This window comes from Acinonyx jubatus, chromosome A2, assembly GCF_027475565.1.
Source record: "Acinonyx jubatus isolate Ajub_Pintada_27869175 chromosome A2, VMU_Ajub_asm_v1.0, whole genome shotgun sequence".
NCBI lineage: Eukaryota > Metazoa > Chordata > Mammalia > Carnivora > Felidae > Acinonyx > Acinonyx jubatus.
In genome coordinates this window covers 86309270-86332497 of record NC_069383.1, presented here as the reverse complement: position 1 = coordinate 86332497, position 23228 = coordinate 86309270, and the positions used below count along the sequence as shown (strand labels likewise).

Sequence of the window (23228 nt, the reverse complement as noted above, 5' to 3'; positions counted from 1 at the left end):
CCACAAGAGTTGTACAAAATCCTGGTCTGCAAAAACTCTATAATAAAATTAGCTTTAAATTGTTATCTTAAAATGTTTAAAAGGCAGATGAAGATGGGAGAAAATGCTTGCTCTAATATTGTGACAATCAAGTGTGCAGAGTATATGCTAAAACACTTTAGCAAATGTTTGGCAAGGGTACACAAGTGATTTTTTTTTAGTGTTTATTTATTTTTGAGACAGAGAGAGACACAACACTAGCAGGGGAGGGGCAGAGAGAGAGGGAGACACAGAATCTGAAGCAGGCTCCAGGCTCTGAGTGGTCAGCACAGAGCTCGACGTGGGGCTTGAACTCATGAACCCGCCAGATCATGACCTGAGCCGAAGTCGGACACTTAACCAACTGAGCCACCCAGGTGCCCCCACAAGTGATTTTTAAGTTCAGCAGTTGTGTTGTTGTGCTGGAGTAAAACAGATATATTAGGGATGAGGAGCCATCCCTAATTTTTCTACACTCACTCAATGACTGCAAGATTAGAGCAGTCCGGAAGAAGCTTTGACTTGTGGATACCCTTGGAGTTGCATGTTTATGCTTCTAGAATTTGTGAGATACAATATTGACATTTTTTGAACAGGATTATGAAGTAATTTTCCAGTCTGCCTGCCACGTTCGTGTTGTTCTTATTCATTCTAGCATTGATACGGATTTGTTAGTCACATATTACATCTTCCTGTACACACCAATACCCCACACCTCCTGAAGAAAGGAGCCTCGATGTCTCATAGAATTTAGGCAAGTAGATTCTTAGTACTGAATTGCTTCTATTTGCCAGAGCAGGAGAAACAGATTTTTCAGAAACAGATGTTAGTTGATATAGGGCATAAAGCTCCAGAGGATGAATGATTAGTAAATGAAAACTCTGAACTGGTTAATGTTAAATATCTTTCCCAAATAACCAGGCAGTAGGTCTGAGCTGACTCAGACTTAGGACTCAAGAGACCTCAGCTTGAAGTGAATCTTACTTACTTCAGAAAAATTAGGGAATTTCAGGATTAGCAGGAAAGTTAAAACAAAACAAAACTTGAGTATTTATCCAAATACTCAAGTAACATTTGGATAAATAGCCAAGTGACATTTAAACATGTATGTTCAAATATGTAGTTCTCAGGATTATTATATTTTTGACTGCCACAAAATATACTTATTTTTTTAAATCTCCTGACCCTCATCATCTATTGAACAGAAGGCAGTTCCAAAGGCAAGTTATTAAACTATCAAGAAATTGGCAGAAGGGGATGTACCTAATTGTTCATTCCATCATTGATCAACTATACTTCCCTGAAAAGTATAAACTCTGATACAGAGAAGGGGCAAATCCTAAGCTTTCAAAAATGTACTTCAATTTCAGTCCTGGGAGATACTAACAACTCTAACTTACTTTTGGATGGTCTGGATCAATTTCTATGCATTGCTAGCACTTTATTTCCAATTAGACCTGGAGGGTGACACTGTCGATAAAAATCAACCAAATCACCAACTAGCCTCCAAAAATTGAACCAGAGAGTAACATGGGCCCTTTGTCTGAATCGGATTTAATCTCTTTTTTTTTCCTCCCAGAACGCTTGTGTCCCTACCACGTGACTTGGTCTCCTACTGAGGTCCCACTCAGGCTTTTTCCACCGTCACATCTTGGCTGTTTCAGGTCTTGTGTCCTTACTATTCTGAGTGTTCATGAACGTTCACACTCTGGTAACAGATTGAACAGTAAGGTGAAGATTTGCATTGAGACCCAAGTATGCATAAGTCTCTCCCCCTAATTCCAACCACTGGTAAAATGGGCAGAGTGGTTAGAACCTCATAATCTAGGGTCCTTCCCTGAACCACTAGCTCCAGCAATTCTTCCAGCATCCCATTCTCTTGGTTTCTGGTATGTACTAAATGACTTGGGCCCAAGACTCTCTCCTGCCAGCTGCCCTCGCGGGTGTTTCTGGACAAAAAGGCTTAACTTTCCTGGTACCTATTCCTCTTCTGGGGTCTGATTCTGCAAGTTCTGATGTGAGGCAGCCGTGGCCAACAGTGACTGTGAGAGTGCTCTGCACACCTGCCCGGCAGCCAGGGCTAAGATGGACCTGAATGCTGGCTCTGTCACCCGCCAGCTCTGTGACGTTATCCAAGCTACCTAAACTCCAAGCTTTGGATTCCTCATCTAGAAAAGACAGATAGTATTACCTCCCCCAGACGGATCTTGTTGAGAATTAGAAACAGAATATGTGAAGCTTTTAGCACAGTGTATGGCATCTAGTAGGTGCTTAAGAAACTATTTGTCATATACTATTTGTATATGAAAGAAACTATTTGTCATATACTATCTTGTATGCTTTATGCAAGGATCAAATGAGACCAGTTGCTAAACTTTGTAGGAATACCTTGATAGAAGAATGAAAATGTATTCAACTCAGAGTGAAAGGGAAATGTCTATAAAAAGGAAAAAGTTGTTTAAAAAATTTTTTTTAAGTTTATTTATTTTGAGAGAGAGAGAGAGAGAGAGAAAGAGTGGGTCAGGGTCAGGGACAGAGACCGAATCCCAAGCAGGCTCTGCACTGTCAGTGCAGAGCCCACCGTGGGCTCGAACCCATGAACTGTGAGATCACGACCTGAGCTGAGATTAAGAGTTGCTCAACTGACTGGGCCAGCCAGGTATCCCGAAAAAAGTGGTATTGTAAAGGATATGTATATATTTCTTTTCATCTTATTTTTGTAATAGTAGAGCTAACTATCAAAACACAAGCTGATGGGGTTTGTCTCCAGGCATTTCCTCTTTTTGTGCTGATCTGCTTTTCTGGGTGAGTGATTTCTAACCTGCAAACCCATATCATGGGGCTTCTCCTGGACACTGCCTCCTTACTCAGTTGCTATTGATATCACTGCCTCCTGTTTGCTTCTACCTCATCCCAAATCCTGACCCTGATTTCTAATTTCATCCTTTGTTTATGCTTGACATATTAGCTTAGCAGGAAGGGCTCAGGCATTTCCCACTGGCAGGTGGCTCCCCAGTCTGAATTCTTTCAAAAATCAGCACTATTTCCACATTCACTAGTGTTTATACCTCTTCGTTGCTTATGATTCACACCATCTACAACTTCTTGAGTCCCATCTTCTGACCAGTCTCCAATATGATCTCAGATTCTCTTATTTATTGTTTGTGACAATTCTCTTTCAGGTCTAGCTTGACAGTTTTTTGTTTTGTTTTTTGCAAGAGTCAGTGAAGAGCACTTGAAAATTTGGGTTTGCCAGGATCACATTTTGGAATGCACAGGAATCAGAAATGGAATTTTATTCTATGTATAAGCTGACTTGCTGGAAAAAAAAGTGGGAGGGGGCAGAGGGGAGAGAATGATATTTTATTATTCCTAAGCGCTCATATATTTTCACTTTGATCATCTTTAGGTGTGTACAAGCAGCTCTCACAAGGCATATAAAAATGAACCAAGTTTTTTAAAATTTTATTTTCAAAAGGCAGTAAAAACATATATACAGGATGTTATGAAATTCCAATGCCATCATTCGGACCCAACTCCCGCAGTTCACCAGTGTGGAACCGTCACCAAAGGCCGGTCTGCAAACAGGCAGGCAAGCGGGATGGAAGTATTCCCTTGGTTGCTAGAATTTCTCACAATAAAAATAATAATTAAGGGAACCTTCCTGTAACTGGATAACCCTGCATAAATAGGCAACACAGTTAATCAAAATGTAAACATATGGTTTTCTGACACCGGTATAGCAAATTCAAAACCAGTTGCAACCAAAACAATTCCTAAGTTATCCCACTATAGTGATTCTTACACTTTGCTTCTTGGCTGTGTGATCCCTATGAATCTTCTCCCATTCATCATCTTCCGGATCCTGATCAAATGTCTCAGGGTAGGCTGGTAATTTGTCTTTGGGGCATTCTTCAAAGTAACTGCGAACATATTTTCCCACAAACCACCCTTTGTATTCTTCAGGCATCTTGCATTCCAGGCCGTTATAGTGGACGTTGTAGTGGTGCTTTAACCAGTAGTAGAGGTAGTGGATATTGTAGTCACATCTCCAAGGGTTATCTCTGAGCCACAAGAGTTTCAAAAAATACAAGTCTTCTAATACGCCATAGTCAAAGTTTTGTAGACTGTTGTTTGATAAATCTAACTCTTCTAAATGTGTGAGTCCTAAAAAAGCAGCTAGAAACAGAAAGTAGTTATTAACGCAATGAGTAGCTGGGTTACATGCAACTGTATGGCGTATTATAAGGACATATACACAAAAATGAGAGACCTAATTCTCCTTGTTGAAAAAAAAAATTCCCTCCTCTCCTTTTTCTCAGAGTTTTACTTTAGAAAACTTGTAATTTTAAGTACTTTATCCTCTCTTTGAAATGTATACATATCCTTTAGAAGCCTAACCAGGGATTCTGTCAACTTTATGAGCCAGGAATGTCTTCCTCAAGGACCTGAGAGCCATCTCTTTGAAATGTAAACGTCAGGGGAGCCAGTACCCTTATCTCCCAGTTTCTGAGGGAGGGTAGGGGCCTTGCTCCTTAGTCACGAAGATGGAATTTGTTTTCCTCTGGGTAAAGCCAATTAGCTAACATAACTGGCCACCTCAATTACCAGATAGAGTGAAGATGCCCCATGTATGACAAAGAATGCTGTCAAGCCCTCTCACTTGAGGACGAGTTACTTATCCTGAAAACATGTAAGTATTGCGTTTTCAGCTTTGCAATCGCTTAGAAGATTGCCTGTGATGTGCGTCACATCTTGGTTTAATGCTTATTCAATAATAAATGTTTTCGTTTTTCCTCAACTACCTTTGTGGAGAGAATTTCCGTCTTGGAGGATTTTGGTCTTAATTATATTTTCGTAACGGTAACGTGTCTCAATGCAAAATTCCAGAGTATGTTTTTGCTCACACAAAGCTTTTCCCTTGATTTAATTGACTACAATATTTTATTTCAAAAATCACTTTTATGTTAGCTTTCTAAAAATGGTTTCTGGGCTCATGTGCATTTTTTAAATACTCACTGGAAAGATGCCACAAAAAAAAAGGCATGAATTAGGAAAATATTTCAAATGTAAGACATAAGTGCATAAAAAATGAAAAAATGTGTATGGTGATGATCTGACAGTTCCCTGGGACAACAGCAAACTCTGAAAATGCCTAGGAAGAAGCTTTTCCCTTTTTAGAGGGAGGGAATGATACTCCTGTAGAGTCTAAAACTAAACAATTTTTATCAACATTTTGAAAACATCTGGTTGTGTTTTGGCAAGCTGTGGTAGCTATCAGTTCTGAATCCATATGTATTAATTCTGCTGGAGGGTGCGTAATTAGCAAATATCAAATATGTAACACGAAATAAGACAACAAAACTCTTTTTCCCGCTCCAGGAGTAAAAAGGAAATCTAAACATAGATTTTAGTTGATGTGGACTAACCCTAGAATTCACTGGTCAACTTTGATTTCAAACATTTTGCTGCTATTTCAAACATTTTCTCATTACGGTTTTTTGTTTGTCTATTTATTTATTTATTTTTGAGGGAGGGAGGGAAGGAGGAAGAGAGACAGAGAGAGAGAGAGAAAGTCTTAAGTAGGCTCCACGCCCAGCACAAAGCCCAACATGGGGCTCCATCTCATAGCCAAGAGATCATGACCTGAGCTGAAATCAAGAGTTGGATGCTTAACCCAACTGAGCCACCCAGAACCCCTTAATACTGTTTTAAAATACTTAGGGTATATAATGTCCGTATTTTGGATTTGGAAAATGTGCTCTAATACCAATATCATGAACCATTTTCATATCATTTGTTCTCAGACAAAATGCATAATTTCCCCTAAAAAGAATTCTTTCTACTTTGGTGCAAAAGCAATGGCCTGGGTGGGAGTGTTGGGAGAGGGCAGGGGCTGGGGAGGAGCAAAACGTCAGCCAGTATAATGACAGCTTTGAAGACACTGCATTTTCCCCCCTATTTGCCAACACTCTGTAAGTCAATGATCTCACAATTTACTTTCCTTGAAACAAGTCAGCCCTTTAGACTGAAAGCATGTGAAAACATTCCTAGATTTTATTTTGAAAGTGCTATAGTTTTTACTTAAACCATATGTATTCAGGCATTTGGGAAAGCTGGTTTTCATTTGTTTCTCAAAGGAGATAAATCCTTAATAGGGTGTCTTCTTTCTCTCTTTTGCAATAAAGTCTGGCATTTTATGAGAGTGTTATTTCATGCCTTTTAAAACCAGTAAATCACCAGGTGGCTCAGTTGGTAAAGTGCCCAACTCTTGATATCAGCTTTGAGTGTGGAAGCTGCTTGGGGTTATCTCCCTCCCTCTCTCTCTTTCTGCCTTTCCCCTGCTTGCTCCCTCTCAAAATAAATAAACATTAAAAGACCCCAGTAAATCTCATTGCATTTGTATACCTGCTAACATAAGTAGTTAACAGAGTTTACTTTGACACTGTTTCATCTCATAGGTCCTGAAATATAGAAGGTCTTTTATTTTAGAAACTTCTTTAGGCTATTTTGACTTATTGAAGTGTGGAGATTTTTTTGTTGTTGTTCCAGAAGACATACCAAGAAAGTGGCTGGCGTTTGGCAGGTGCTCAACACATATTTGTTAATGTAGAAAATACCTTCCTGGGACTGAATTGAACAAAGGAGAAAACAAGAATACTATTGCTGGTAACAAGAGTTCACCTTGTGAGTCAGCAAGGAAAACACATTGGGTAAACAAGTTCAGGAGGCTTCAGGAGATCTCAAGGATGGTAAAGGAATCCTTGCAATTATGGGAACTTCATAGTTGATGAGGGAAAAATATCACTCGAAGTAAAACAAACCCACATTGCATTATTATCTATCTCTACACTGTTTTTTCATTTTACTCTAGTTTTCTTTATACACTGGTTCCATTACAATTAAAATATTGTTGTACCATTACTCACTCCTTTAATAAATTTAACTTAGGCCATTAGAATAACAAACATTTCAGTCTCTTTTAGAGATAACTCTAAAACTCGATTGCACTGATGCTCTGGATACGTGAAAGCCCAGGGACCTGTGACAAGGCATGCTTGTCTTGCAATTCTTTGGTTCTCTTGCAGCAAGAGAGGGTCTCCATCTCCAGATTCTTCACCCTGTGGCCTGGCTTTGTGGAGACTGGCTATCAGTCACTGACCTCCACACTAACATGATGATCACTTCATTTGGGAGAAGGATATCTCTGTTGTATTCTTATTCACTGTGAAATGAAAATGGCTTTTGACCTCATGATTTAAAGACACCCCCAAGTCTATACAGGCTAAGGTATAAGTGTAGCATAATGCTGTTCCTTTGGGAAATTTTTAAATTATGATTTTTTTTTTTTGAGAATGCAAGTGTGAGCGGGGAACAGACAGAGAGAGGGAGAGAATAATCTCAAGCAGTCTCCAAGCTCAGTGCAGAGCCTGATGCAGGGCTCAATCCCACAACCCTGGAATCATGACCTGAGCCAAAATCAAGTGTTGGATGCTCAACCGAATGAGTCACCCAGACACCCCTTAAATTATGATTTCTCAATATTTTAAAAGATGTTACAAATACTAAAATATGCCTTTGCAGCTCCAGAACATTCATTCTCAATTTGTACTTCTACAATGTTAAAATCCTACTGTTCTATTAATGGCATTAAATTATCATTAAGCAAAGCAGAAGTAACAACTGAATTGAAAACATTTATAACATTAACATTATATTATTAATAGTATCAATAATCATTTTTATAGACTGGAGTTTTCATATTGAAGCAGCACTATGAAGGCATGTGTGTTATGTATGTTCCAAATCTGATCAATATTGCAGTAATTCTCAGTTCTTTCCAAATCCAGTGTGTTTACTTAACATGCTCATTTTCGCCAGAGGCTTTATTATTAGCAAATGGAGAAGAGATTTGAGGGATGGAAAAGAAAATTAATCTGGATCTGGGATTAGATAAAATATATCTGGCTCTGGCTTGAACACATTTTATATGAATTTATGAGCTTGGTACTTAGCAGATTGTTTCAAGTTTACTTTAAACAAATTGGAACTTCATGAATAGCAAAGAAAATGCCAAATCTGAATTTCCCTTTAAAAGTCACTACATGTTTAACATATTATTGACCACATATTCTTATTTTTAAAATCCATTCTACAAAACACTTATTTGGACCAACTGAATAACTGTTGCTTAGTAATATACAGTATTATATCCTTCATAAAGCAACATTTTGGTAAATATTTCTCTGAGTGCCAAACAAATTCTGATTTAGGCATCATGTTTAATTTAAAATATTCATTACATAGGTTTTTCAAAACTAAATTGTACTTACCATACATGTTGCCATAAAGGGGGAAAAAAAAACCAGAGAATACTCATCACCCATTTAAAGGGCTACTCTGTGGAACTTACCAGGATCTATGAATTCAATGCCATTGCTGCTGAGGTTTAATTTTTTTAGCTCATGAACATCTTCAAACTCCTTGGGTCGAAGCTGGTTGATTTTATTGTATGACAAGTCAAGTTTAACAATGTCTGGAGGGATGTTGTTTGGAACTTTCTTCAGCTCTGGAAAAATTAATAACATTCTGGTTATCGAGGTTTCCTCCCATGCCATCTTCTTAGTTACTGTTCCACCTGTGGTTGAAGGGTCAACTCTTAAAGATAAAGGGGAAAGGGATCATCTAAAGCTAAAGAACATTGGTATGAATGAGACATAGAATGTGCTAACTCCAACAAAGCCTCTTGGACCAGGTGCGTCAGGCTTAGAGGAATGGATATCACTCCTTGCTGAGCTGTTCAGAGAAATGTCCTAGACATGGCGGTGGGGCTCACTCCTAGCTGTCCATTAGAAGCACCTGGGAAGCTTTAGGGGGGAAAAAAAGCTAAAAGGAAGTGAAATCAATCAAACCACTCTATGTGTGTCCCTTCCAATCCTTTCCCATCTGCTTAAGGAAGGAATTTTCAATATTAACTGCTGCCCCTGGGTTGTGTTTTCATTTCATTCCTCAACTTCGATTTTTTCTGCTAACAAAAAGTGCTCAGGTCTCTCTACCCTTAAAAAATTAACAAAAAGCTTTTGACCTTGATCTTATGGCTCCTTTCCCTGGATGCTAAAATTTGAGGAAGCGTAGTCCTGACCTGCTGCCCCCTGCTTCTTCCTCAGCATGTATTCCCTGAATCCTTGTAACTTAGTTTATATTCCAGCACTCCTAGACTCCCAGACACCTCAGGAACAACAACACTATTACTGTTACTACTACTAGAGAAAAAGCCTCTGGAAGAGGAGTCCAGGTTATCTTTCACAGGTTAATAGGAAATCAAGGTTCACCTAATTTGTCTCTATTTACATTTCTCTTTAAATTATGCTTTAAAAAATATAGTGTTATTTTTAAAAATATTTTAATGTTTATTTATTTTGGGAGGATGGGAGAGAGAGAGAGACAGAACGTGAGCAGAAGAGGGGCAGAGGAAAAGGGAGACAGAATCCAAAGCAGGTTCCAGGTTTTGAGCTGTCAGCAGAGTCTGACACAGGGCTCGAACCCATGCATCAGGAGATCATGACCTGAGCCACAGTTGGACACTTAATCGACTGAGCCACTCAGGAGTTCCTAAAAAATATAGTGTTATTTTATATTTTAGTGTAATATTTGCCCTCTTAATCATTGTGGCAAGATAGTGTAAGGAGGTTTTATTTAATTTTAAGTAGGGCAAGTGAGAACTGTGAAGAGACACAAGCCTGTTTCCACAAAAGAAAACTAGAAGTAATAAAATATCCAGATTAACTGATAACTGAGAAATAGCATGACCCAAAGGCTTTGTGAATAAAATTTGTTGAATTGGTTACAGAAAATAAGCTTATAAAAGGTGGTATCCATTTATCCATGATAATATTTTTGGAACAGGATAATTGAATTGCTGATAATTTCTTCAAAATACTAAAAAAAAACCCCAAAACCCAAAACTCTGGTATTTATGACTTCTTAGCCCATAGTATATTTATTTTCATAAAGATTCAGGTTTATTTTTTCCCCTTTAAAACCCCAAATCCATGGTCTTAAATGGGATGGAATTGGTAAATCCTTCTTTAGTATCTCTATTACTGTTAAATTTGCTTTCTCATCTCGATGGGATCTTAGTATCTTGGTATCTATGTGCAGGAAGTGTTCTGTATGTTCTAACAAGTATTAAGTGACAAGAACCCTATGGGCTAAGTATGATTATTCTCATTTTACAGATGAGGAAGCTGAGGCACAATTTGCCTGTAGTTATAGTCCTAGGATTTAAATATACATGCTAGCTTCAGAATATATGCTTCTAACCACTCTGCTCCTGGTACTTTTCTGTTTCTTTCATGCTGTTCCATCTGCCTTTGAATCTTCAAGCCTGGCACAGGGTAAAGTTGGAGTGGGGGAGGAACTGAGGTGGAGTCAATACACTGGGTGGCCATGAGACCTTCCTAGCTCTGTATTTAAAATGATGTCTCCTGTTATCAGTTTAGCAGTAACAAATACTCCCTGCTTTTCCTCAATGGTAAGTTATCACCATCAGATGTAGTATACATTTTACTGATTGTTTTCATTTTTGTCCCCTCCCCACCATAGAAGCTTCATGGTGGAGGCTTAGGACGATGCCTAATATATCCTAAACAAATCATATGTGTCAGACAGCTTCTGAAAAGGCACTCCATGTTCTTCTCTACTAATACGTATGCCCTTGTGTAAATACCTCCTTTGAATATGGCCTGAACCCATGACTTGCTTCCAAAAATAGAATGCAGCAAATGTCACTGGATGCCACTTCCACAATCAGGTTACAAGAGATTATGACTTTTATTTTGCCAGCAGATTCTCTTCTGCTCACTTTGATAAAGTAAGCTGTCATATTGGAGAGGCCCACATGGCAAGGAATGTAGCCTCTGGCAAATAGCCAGCAAAGAATTCAGGTCCTCAGTCCAACAACCCTTGAGGAACTGAATTCTGCCAATGGCCACATGAGCTTGGAAGAGGAGCCTTTCCCAGTTGAGTCTTCAGATGAGACCACAGACGTGAGTCCTGGTGAACACACTGATTGCAGCCTTGTGAAGGATCTGCAAGCAGAGGACTCAGCTGAGCCATGTCTGGTTTCCTGACCCACAGAAACTGTGAGATAATGAATGTGTGTTGTATCAAGCCACTAAGTATTGGGGTAGTTCATCACAGATAATACATTGTAAATAAGAGTTCATGAAAATTGAGTTTGATGATTTCAGGATACTGAGCACTTTTGTAATAAAAATCCTTTTATTTATTTTTTTTTAAATTTTTTTTTCAACGTTTATTTATTTTTGGGACAGAGAGAGACAGAGCATGAACGGGGGAAGGGCAGAGAGAGAGGGAGACACAGAATCGGAAACAGGCTCCAGGCTCTGAGCCATCAGCCCAGAGCCTGACGCGGGGCTCGAAATCACAGACCGCGAGATCGTGACCTGGCTGAAGTCGGACGCTTAACCGACTGCACCACCCAGGCGCCCCAATAAAAATCCTTTTAAAATATAGAGCGATCAGGGCACCTGGGTGGCTCAGTCGATTAAATGTCCGACTTCAGTTCAGGTCATGATCTCGTGGTCTGAGTTTGAGCCCCGCATTGGGCTCTGTGCTGACAGCTCAGGGCCTGGAGCCTGCTTCGGATTCTGTGTCTCCCTCTCTCTGCCCCTCTCCTGCTCATGCCTCTGTCTCTCTCTTTCTCTCCAAAGTAAATAAATGTTAAAAGAAATTTTTTTTAATAAAAATAAAAAAATATGGAGTGATCTTATTTTTGTCTTTTGGTAAGGCACTATTCTGTTTGACTTAGAATTATGTCTGCCAATATAATTGAAAGGTGAAAGATTTTAAGTCTTGACTTATAATGTTCCAACAGTGAGGTATTCCTCACTTTAGGATCATCAAGACCCCAAGTGAAGAGCTATATTCTCTCTGGGGTCCTACATTTAAACAAGTAAATGGAGATCCCAGCAATAATTAAAAACCATGGAGACAACGGAGGACAAATCAAAGAAATAATTTGTGGACATTATAGTGTTTGGAATAATTATTGAAAATGGCTGTGGCATCTTCTTAGCAAGATTTTAAAAGCAGAATAGAGTTTTATTTCAAAATACCCAAGATCCTACATCTTCTCAGTTCCTCCATTGCTACCACATTGGTCTAAGTCAACATCAGCTCTTGTCTGGATTATCCCCAAAGTGTCCTAAGCCCATGTTAAACAGTCAAAACATAAATACGACCATGTCAATTTCCCAGATGGCTTCTAATCCACCAGATGTTCCCATCTTACTATGAATAAAAGCTCAAGTCCTCATTAAGGTCCTATAAGGCCATTAAAAACTGTCGATCTTCATTGCCACCACAGGCAGTATCTCCTAGGTTTTGGAAAGCAGGCTGTTTATCAGGATTTGCTTGCTGAATCCACATCTGTTGGGTTGGACATGGGGTGGATGACAGAGACCTCCCAAGTAACCACTGTGGGACAAGCTGAAGTGGGTAAACCACAAATAAATGGGTAGAAAAAATAGTTTATGAGAACTCCCTGAAACTCAGTGTAAGCAGTATGACAGGGCCTGTGGATGCTGGAAAGGGACTATGAATTGCAGAACCAACTTTGGCATTGTCAGCAGTAAAAATAGGGTAAAAATAGGATCCACAAGTAAACCAGGATATACAACCCAAAGCCTTTGCTAGTATGGCTTAGAAAAACCATGGAAAAATCTTATTTGTTGTACTGACAAGTAAAAACAATTCTTTAGTTCTTTTATCTTAAACTTGAATGAAAATTGCAAATAGTGATGTAAAATGATGTAAAATGTAAAATGATAAAGATTATAGCCACAAGTCAAATTTGGTCAATGTCCCCATTTCTAGACCAGGCACCACATTGTTATTTGCTGCTACCTAAAATTCTTGGTAAACACTCAAAACATACCTCATCTACTCTATCGTCACCCTTGACAAACCTTACCATTCCCCAACCAAAATTTGCTGAGTCTGAGGAGTGAACTGGGAAAATTTCTCCATGTAATTTCCCATTTAGTGGGCTATCTTTTTAAATTAATTAATTAATTAGAGAGAGAAACAGAGAGCACGCACAAGTTGGGGAGGGACAGAGAGAGAGAGGGAGAGATAGAATCCCAAGCAGGCTCCACACTGTCAGTGTGGAGTCTGATTTGGAGTTCAAACCCACGAACTGTGAGATCATGACCTGAGCTGAAATCAAGAGTTGGTCACCCAACTGATTATGCTCCCAGGCGCCCCTTAGTGGGATTGCAATATCTTAGTTGTCAGTAATATCAGAACTACTCTGAAGGCTCGGTGGTAGTAGGCAAAGAGGCATAAATAACCCTGATTTTGCAAATAAAAAATTATTAATCATTGTTAAACTAGCGATGAAATTAACTTCAAAGGCAGCTGAGAGTACCTTACCTGCATCATTCCCCCCAGTCCAAATCTCAGAAGTAAAATGAATCCTTATAAATTGTAAATGATTCTGGTAAACATAAAGCTAAAAATGCAGTTTTCAATTCTTTCATGTCTTTTTGGCAAATACATTTACCTCAATGTGGCATAAACATGCCTTTCAACTAATTTCACATTTATTCCCTTTGGAAGACTACATTTTGTTGGCAAACTGCCTGTCCCCCAGTGAATAAAGCTATTATTTCTTTTTCGTGCTGTCCAATGTTTAAAGCAAAATTAGTGATTTTTGAGGTCTGTGTGGTCAAACTGGCACATATTAGGTGCCCTATGCACACCATCTGACTCATCATCTGTCAGCTGGGAAAGGCACAACTTCTGAGTTAGGGTAATCTGTATTTGGGTTTTCTGTGTGTGCTCATGTACATGGTATATCATACAGAGCCTAAGAGGAGAATCAGTAGGGGTGCCTGGGTGGCTCAGTTGCTTGAGTGTCTGACTTCGGCTCAGGTCATGATCTCACTGTGTGTGGGTTTGAGCCCCACGTCGGGCTCTGTGCTGACAGCTCAGAGCCTGGAGCCTGCTTCAGATTCTGTGTCTCCCTCTCTCTCTGCCCCTCCCCCGCTCTCACTCTGTCTCTCTCTCTCAAAAATAAACATTTTTTAAAAATTAAAAAAAAAAAAAAGGAGAATCAGTACTGGGAGAAAGCACCCAGAAAGCTTTTATACATTTTTCTTGGTTGATGTACCTGGAATCATGAAGGAAGAGATGACATTGCATGGTGGTCAATGGCTTGGGACTGCCTGTGGGACCTTAGAAGGGCAACTTACCTTCTCTACACCTCAGGTTCCTCCTTTGTGAGGGTAGTAATAGTGCTCTTTGAAGGCTGAATAGTAAATTACATAATGCATGTAAACCGCTATGTCTTAGGCACACAGAGCCTTTAGCAGACAGCTTTTATTCACTAACACCACTGCTGGTTCCACCTTGGACAGCATGTTTTGGGCTTTAGATTCTACATAGTATCTAACACGTAGAGCATAAGCAAAAGTATTACTACTCTTTGGCAGGGAACTAGAGATGAATTGCTGAACATTCTTAGTATTTGACATTTGTTATCTATTTATAGAATGGAAATAGGAAAATTACAGATTAAATACAGATTGTCATACTTGAATTCTAGCCATGATTTTTAATTTTATGTATTTTTATTTTTAAAGGTTGCTTAAATTACTGCCTTTGCAAGAGCAAAGAAGGCGGCACAGTTATTATCATCAGTCTAAAGCACATAGCCCTGTTCCAGGCAGTACCTGAGAGTACAGGGGGTGTCAGACACAAGACCATGGCTTTTACAAAAAAATAAACTATCAACTGATTCATAAATTTATATCAATAATAGTGAAGGCAATTTATATGTATGATATTAAAAGACAAAATTGCCCTTCATTTTGTAATATAAATGGCATATGCTCTCCTTTGTGTAGTCATTAACGTTTGGAGGAACTTGAATTGTCCTTTCATGTATGAGTCAGTATCATTAAATACATAGTGTGTATTGTTTCCAGTAAATAGGTATATTTTAACACAAGGGGGATGAGTTTACGGGGCATATCTGGAAGGTCGTGTTTAGACAACAATAAGTTGAGGAAAGAAAACAGAAAATACTTCTGTTTTTATAAGTTGATGTTTGCCAAAAGAAAATGAGACAAAAATATCATGGGAGAAAAGACAAAGGCAGAAATAAGCTCATTGTGGGGGGGTTGAATGGCCCAAGAGCAGTAAAGCAGTAAAAATGGCAGATATTTCCTAACACGTTATCTATTCTTAAATTACAGTGCAGTCTAGCTGTAGAAGTCTTTGATTTTGTGTCAATGGCATTTTTCTCAGATAATCAATGAACTTAATTGTGCAAACTTAACTTTATCACCTGATGCAACAAGTGCAAATTATCTTTAGCTTGAGGGGAGAGCCTCAGCTTTATCAAGTAATTTTTCTAACCCAAGTCTAGGATTAGTAGCTTTGTGTTAGTTTTTTAAATATGTAATTTAAGTTTTTTAAAAAAATTTTAATGCTTTTTTAGTTTTGAGAGAGAGAGAGAGACAGAGCATGAGCAGGGGAGGGGCAGAAAGAGGGAGACACAGAATCCGAAGCAGGCTCCAGGCTCCAAACTCTCAGCACAGAGCCTGACACAGGGATCAAACTCATGAATCGTGAGATCATAACCTGAGCTGAAGTCAGAAGCTTAACTGAATGAGCCATCTAGGGGCCCCGGGTCTATTTTTTTTTAATGCTTATTAAAGAGAAAGAGAGAGAGAGAGAGAGAGAGACAGAGAGAGAGAGAGAGAGACAGAGAGAGAAAGACAGAAAGCCAAGCAGGCTCCATGCTGTCAGCACAGAGCCTGACCCGGGGATCGAACTCACAAACCGTGAGATCATGACCTGAGCCGAAGTCAGACGCTCTACCGACTGAGCCACACAGGCACCCCTGTAATTTAAGTTTTTAATCTAAGCATCACAAAGGCATTGCTAATAAGACATGTTCTTCAGCATGAAACACTAAGTAGTCACTGTAACAAGGTCAGGGAAATTTCACCCAATCTGGCTGCAGAGAAACTGCATATACTGACTTTTCCAGAATTCTTTAATCTTTCCATTGGTGAGGCAGCTGTTTGCTTGAATGTGATCAAAGAAGATGGCATGATCAGGCAGACCAACCTTCAAATCTTGGCTTTGCTGCTTACCTGTGAGACCTCAACCAAGTCACTGAACCTCGCTAAGCTTCATTTTTCCCAGCTGTAAATGGGGATAGTGCTACCTTACTGGAAGCTATGCAGAACATGTGTGTGGAGTGCCTGGAGAATAGGTTTTCAATTAATGAACAGTTGCTCTCCAGTTCAGAGAATCCTGGCATGGCATCTCCCTGGTCATGACACTGTAATTGTTCTACTATGGCACCAAATTATACACGTCTCACAGGGTGTTGTAGTAAGCAAAACTTTCCATGTCACATGGCTGTGCTTTGCTCTCACCAGGTGCCACTTATGGAGTCTGGGACAGAGAGGCAAGGCTTGTGCACTTCTTGGCTGATAAATGAACAAATTTTCTCCTGGTTCAGGTTGCCTGCCTCTTCAGTGTCAACACATTCCTGCTTCTGGTTCCCTGGAAAGGAGTCAGGGTCTCTATGTTGCTTTTAACCTTCTCTTTCTGTTCTTAAAGAAACAAAACAAAGCAAAACCTCCTAAAATAAGTGGAAGGAATGACATCCTGCTTTAATGTGACCCTGATCCTGTGACATCTAGCTTTAATTGAATTTTGCGAATAAGTCATTAATCCATGCCAGCAATGAAACAGACACTGTCCTGTGGCTGGTTATCCTTGGGTAGACTAGCAGTTCCCAGACCACACTTTGAGAATGTCTTCACTAACCTGTCAAGAGCATTACTAAAGTTTCCCACTTTCTTATTTCATGAGTTACTCCTGTATGTGCCCCATGCAGCACCACACCAAAACTGTGTGGGATGTAAAACTCAGCAGTGATTTTTCAGGAAGTAGGTAATATTCTGGAAAGCTTTTCTTAGCTTCATACTTCTTGGATTAAATATTTTCAGCTTAGTTCTTTCAATACTTTTAGGTTTTATTTTGGGGAACTTGGGAACAATGAAGATATAGGATGTTAGCAAGCATTTAGCAAGCATTGAGACCAGGGGTGCTTGGGTGGCTCAGTCAGTTGAGTATCTGACTCCTTGATTATGGCTCAGGTTATGATCCCAGGGTCATGGAATCGAGCCCCACATTGAGCTCTGCACTGAGTATGGAGCCTGCTTGGGATTCTCTCTTTCTCGCTCTCAAAACAAAAAACCTTGAGGCCAAATTCTGAGAAGTACAGACGCGCCATTACATCCCACATAGCCTCCCTCTCACAGTGTTCTCACCTGTTCCCTTCTACACATGATTTTCCTGGAGGTAATTTCCCCACAGACGCACACTATGTTTTCGCTTTAAGTCACATTATATAGACAGCATTTGGACTTGTCTTTATACCCACTGGTCTGCCTAAATTATACCACATTGTGATTTAAGATAAAGGGGATTCTTGACAGCCACAGGTTTTATTAGCAAACAAGAGTAGCGCCCAACTGGCTGCTCTTCCTGAGCATACTTCCTACCCTCCTCTACTGTCCCGCAAAACCCCAACCGTGTTGAGTCCGAACCCTAGAAAAGCTTGCAGTAAATTCCATTGTCACCGGGAAATTTCCACCAGAAATCCCAAGGCACAGTGGAGTGTAGGGAGGGTGATAAGATTCAAAGAGCATTTTTAATCGTCCACGAAAATGAAAAACTAAGAAACTTACAAACCTTTCCGTTTGCAGTCCAGCGTTTGTATGGGAAACACGTAATTGTAGCAAAGAGTCGAGTCCACCTCGGGCTTGATGACTGGGGGTCTCCCTGACACTTGGGGTTTCGGGTCTAATTGTTCCCTTTCTTCTTCATTGCATAACTGTTCAGATTTTATCTGCCGCAGCTTTTTGTTTTTTAGATCTTGTGGCCTTTCGCACTTGGCATAGTTCCCCAAATTCCGGTTTCTTGGAATCTGCAACATTGAAATAAGCGTTTCCATCTCACAAGTACAGTGCCAGGGGTTGTCATAGAGACGCAGGTAGCTCAGGAGAGGCGTATAAATGAACACTTCCTCTGTCAAGACTTTGATTTGGTTGTGCTGCAGGAGGAGAGTAGTAAGTTTATTTAAACCAAAGAAAGCCTCACTCTCAATTTTGGAGATCTCATTCTGCTGCAGATCCAGGCTCTTCAGCCTCTTAAACTTGGAGAACATCTTGTTCTTCAGTATGCGGATCTTGTTCCTTGCTAACAGCATATGCAGCAAATCCTGAGGCCAGTCAGGCAGCACGTAAACTAGTTTTCTTTCTTGACAATCTAAGTACTTCTCGTGAAGATACGTGTACACTTCGCAGGGGAGGCCTGGCGCGTAGCGTTTGACGGGGTTGGAGCCTCTCCTGCTCCCACCCGCCCGGCCATGATTCATTCGGCTTCTCGAGCCCCCAGGGCTGGCCTTGCGGAGCTCCGCGGCTTTACAAAAGAAGAGCAGAATTACCACCGTAACCACGCGCATCCTGACATCCAGCTGGCCCCAATTACTTGGGGTGACAGAGGGAACGATGAAAGTATTCCTTTGAAATGCAAGCTTGGGTAATCTTAACTAATGCAATTCGGAACGATGAGACCCAGCTGAGGTCCGATGCAGTCCCTAGGTTGCAAGAGAAAAACATCTCTGAAGAACCACTGTGAACATTGTGTTATTAACAGATAGTAGCAGCTTTTTAAAAAACATTCGTTTTCTTTATATGTATATTTTTTTATTGCGGTATAAATGACATATAACATTATATTTGTTTCAGGTGTGTGACATAATGACTCAATATTTGTATATATTGTGAAATGATCACCACAATAAGTTTTTTGCTTTTCTCTTAAGCAAAGACATTGCAATTGATAAAGGGACATCCTGAACAGTGGTGAGTGCACCCTCCCACTTGTCTGGTTTAGTGGCCAAGGGTTTGGCCCCTGAGTTTCAATGAAGACTCTCCTGCTTGCTTAACTATATGACATCAGACTAGTTATTTAACCTCAACTTCAGAATCTGTAAAATGGGGCTGATGTAGGGTGCCTGGGTGGTTCAGTCAGTTACACCTCTGTTGATTTTGGCTCAGGTCATGATCTCATGGTTTGTGAGTTCGAGCCCCACATCGAGCTTTTCACTGCTGACGGTGTGGAGCCTGCTTGGGATTCTCTCTCTGCCCCTCCCCTGCTCACACTCTCTATCTCAAATAAGTAAACTTAAAAAAAATGGGGCTGAGGATACCTCGTCGTATTGCTAGGAGAATGAAACGGGCTCATGCACGTAAGACACTTCACAGTACCTGGTCCAGGAGTAGTACTCTACTGTTCAGGGCTTAGCGTTATGAAAACTGAAACACGTAATGTATCAGCACATCAGATTCAAGAAATGAAAGGGATACTTCCAACAGCCTTGAGATGGGCAAAAAAAAAAAAGTAGGTCCCCAACAGCTGTTCTCCTGAGCTTGTTTTTTCTTTCCTGTACTGTCTCCCAATCACCAACCATATTGAATGTGAGATACAGAAATGCTCAAAGTAAACAGCACTGTCCTTGGCAAGTCTTGCACATCTTGGTTCAAATACCTGAGCAAAGCCTTCTATGACCACTCTGTGTCAAGTAGCATCTCTTCCCACTTGCTAGCCACTCTCTATGTTCTTTTTTTTTGTTTTATTTTTCTCCACAGCACTAATCACCACCTGTCAAAGTAGATATTTTACTTCTTGTGTTTACTGTCAGCCTCCCCCAGTGAGGATGTGAACTCCCTAATGGCAGGGACCTTTGTCTGTTTTGTTCACTTGCTGTACTTGTAGCACCTGTAGAGTTTCTGGCATATAACAGGTTCTTTGTTTTTTCTTAATTTTTAAAAATGTTTTATTATATTTTTGAGAGAGAGGGAGAGACAGAGTGTGAGTGGGGGAGGGGAAGGTGCATGGAGAGAGGGAGACACAGAATCCAAAGTAGGTTCCAGGCTCTGAGTTGTCAGCACAGAGCCCAAGCGGGGCTTGAACCCACAAACCATGAGATCATGACCTGAGCCCAAGTCGGTCACTTAACTGACTGAGCCACCCAGGTGCCCCCACGTAACAGGTTCTTGATAAGTATTTGTTAAATGCATGACTTACTCTCAGGTAAGTATTCTCTAAAAATATTAATATCATAAATTTAGTTATTGCATTGTTGGGGGAATCTATTTTCTTCCTTAACGAGTATTACTGATGACTTCCAAGATCTGTACATTTTAAAGAATTGTTTTCACTTTTAAATTCTGAAAGTGGTTTTGGTTTGCATTTATTACTTAGGACACAGTCCATTCTTGGCAAAGGAAGAAATGTTCAAAATCGATTTATAATTAATAACATTTCTGTTGTTATTATTGTGGGGCTAAGTGGTTATGAGCAGCAGATGTGTTTTCTATTCATTGTAACAGTGTGGATGCCAGGATGTTTGGAGTTTTCCTGCTCGATGGGGGTCTCCTCCACCTAGAATGACTTTCCCCTCTTTGCCTCAAGTGTTCCTCTCCTTTACTGTTTTGTGTCCTCTCCCCTAGATGCTTGTTTTCTGTCTCAGATTTGGAGTTGTACTTTCTGTCGGTCTAGCCCCAGAGTGCTGATTGTAGAACACTTTGCTACCCAGCTCTTTGTGGACATGTGTCCTCTTCCCTGTGACACCGTAAGCTGTACAGTTGCCCCTGGTCCTAGAGCAAATCAGACACTTGGCCTTTCTGGTCCTCCATTTCTCTGCAATTCATTATAATTTGTATGTAGATCTAATCTAAACAAATCCTAAACATTTTATTAATTATTATGCATGCTGAATTATTTACAATATGCATGCTGAGGTAGGAGGGGGATGTGTCCTTATGCCTATAGCTTCCTTCAAAATGCATAAAAATAAGATGGATTGAAAGATAGACAGAAAGATGGATATGTAGGTGAAGAAGTGATACGCAAATATCGTGCAATAGAAACAGAATCTTGGTAATGGGTATATTCATTGTACAAATCTTCAAGTCTTTCCACTTTTCTGTGTTTGAAAAATTTTACAATAAAATAATAAAAGAAAACAAAATCCCCAAAATGAGCAAAAAGCCATGCCACAAAATAAGCAGGTTGGTTTTCTTCAAAGCTCTAAGTATATACTGTTTTTCCCAGAGTAGTACTTTTCTTTTTTCCCCTTCCTTCTGTAATCCTCAAGCAATAATAAACATGTGTATATATTTTAATTTTAAAGCCAGGAGGAATCGGTTTTCTGGGAAAAGGAACCATATACTTAGAACAAGTTACATGCCAAAATTTTTGTTTGTTTTCTAATGAACACATCGCATCGAATGTAGGATGGAAAAATTTTAAGTTTAAACATTTGTACTATGTTGTTTAGTAATGTTTAACTCGTTTGATTTAGGCCTCTGTAGAAATTTGCAAGAGCTGAATGTCTCTGACTGCCCAACACTCACAGTGAGTATATGAAGTTTATTTTACTGTTATTTATATAGATTCAGACTTGCTATATTGGAGTGCCAATACACAAAGATTTTGCCAAAATGCATGCCTGTCTGCTCATTTAGGATCAAATGTGGAAAAAAAGCAAACTATGTTAAACATTGGCAAGAAATGTTATCCCATTTGTAAAATGCTATTTATTATTCATCCTGTAGCTATATGCCCAAGGTTGGAGTCTCTGGAAAGTGGAAACTATTCAACAATTACACAAAAATGAACTATATTTATATTTAAGGCCATGTGTGTCTGAGACAGAAAAAACTGGGTCCCAGTAGAGACAATAGGCTCATTTTAGTGGTCTTCACAGCTATCAGGTGTGTGCCAAAGAAGACAGAAATGAACATGTAACCCAGGGCAGCTCCTTCCTGGCCTTCTTTCCAAGCTTTTCTTTCACTTGCAATCTGTCTTCCACCCTGTGAGCACATACACTTTCTAAAAGGAAGATCTGATTATTTCACTCCCATTTTCCATAATTTATACACACATTCGTCACCTACACTGTTGATAAAGTCAAAGCTCTTTAACAAGCTCTACCTCAAACACCCTCTGTACTCTTGGCTTTGCCTCCTTTTCCAGCCTCATCTTGCTCCAATCCCTGCGTTTACATTAAGCTGCAGCAACCATGCACTGCTATGCTTTCTTTGCTGCATGAGCCAAGCTGCTCTTTGCTGTTTCACTTTTGCTCAGCCTGTGCTCTTGGCATGGAATGCCCTTTCGCTTTGTCCTCAGGTGTTGTTATCCTCTTTGTCAGGCTTGAAGGCTTACTTTCGGTACTGCTTGCTTTATCAAGACATCACTGACTCCCAGGGCTGGGTTTGTTGCAGCTCCTCTGGGTCCCTCTAATAAGTAGCCCTAATCACAGTGTTTCTGCCTCCTCCAGTAGCCTACGGGGCCCAAAGCACAGGAGATGTGTCTTATTTTTTGTGGTAGTCATAGCACATAGCACAGATCTTGGCATGGTAAACACTCTATACATTTGTTTAATGAATGGAGTTGTATGGAGACATCTAGCAGGTAATGGACAACATGGCACAGAACTTGAGATTCCATCTTGGGTTGACATGTCCGTATGCTTAGTTAACATCACAAAAGTGAATATGGTCAGCCTAGAGAGAGAAAGAAGGCATGAGAAGACGATTTAGGAGTAAAACTTGGGGCGTTGCTGACTTTTAGAAGTAGACAGAGAAGAAATAGCAAAGAATCTCCAGAAAGAACAGTGGGAGAAGCAGGGTGAAAACAGAGGAGTCTGACTGTGTCATGCTTCATTAAGCAGCAACTCCAGAGTGACATCCACACCCTTGACTCCTCCTTGCTACCTCCCAGCATCATCGTTATTGTCCTTTCTTTCAAATTTCTGTTTCATTCGGTGGATATTTTTAATATCTACTACATTAAAGATGTGTTTATTTTTATATATAAAGATATACAGGGAGTTTATACGCTATAAAATACAGGTGTTAGAGGGAACTTAAAATGAATCAAGTTTCAGTTCCTGTCCTCAGGGAGCTTCAGTTCTGCACTTGAATAACAGATCACAGTCTTGAAATATGGCTTTGTAATAGGAAAGTCAAAACAATGCCATCCGGATTGAATTTGTGAACATCAAAGTCTTTCCCAGTTTTGGAGTC

At 39.9% G+C, this 23228-nt stretch overlaps 2 protein-coding genes across 5 annotated transcripts in view; one reads left to right on the top strand and one right to left on the bottom strand.

Moving 5' to 3' along the window:
• FBXL13 (F-box and leucine rich repeat protein 13) overlaps positions 1 to 23228 on the top strand; it is a 208570-nt gene that overhangs the window by 94408 nt on the left and 90934 nt on the right. For all 4 annotated transcript variants that reach the window (XM_053218586.1, XM_053218585.1, XM_053218587.1 and 1 more), the window contains one exon: positions 21503 to 21555. In XM_053218586.1, the coding sequence (XP_053074561.1) occupies positions 21503 to 21555 (53 nt within the window). The remainder of the gene's footprint in view (positions 1 to 21502; positions 21556 to 23228) is intronic.
• The window catches only part of LRRC17 (leucine rich repeat containing 17), a 34795-nt gene continuing 15034 nt past the window's right edge, over positions 3468 to 23228 (bottom strand). Inside the window, exons 2-4 of the mRNA XM_015069739.3 lie at positions 17824 to 18730; positions 8432 to 8587; positions 3468 to 4197 (exon numbers count right to left, since the gene is read on the bottom strand). Of these exons, the coding sequence (XP_014925225.1) occupies positions 3800 to 4197; positions 8432 to 8587; positions 17824 to 18595 (1326 nt within the window). The 5' untranslated portion in view covers positions 18596 to 18730 and the 3' untranslated portion in view covers positions 3468 to 3799. The remainder of the gene's footprint in view (positions 4198 to 8431; positions 8588 to 17823; positions 18731 to 23228) is intronic.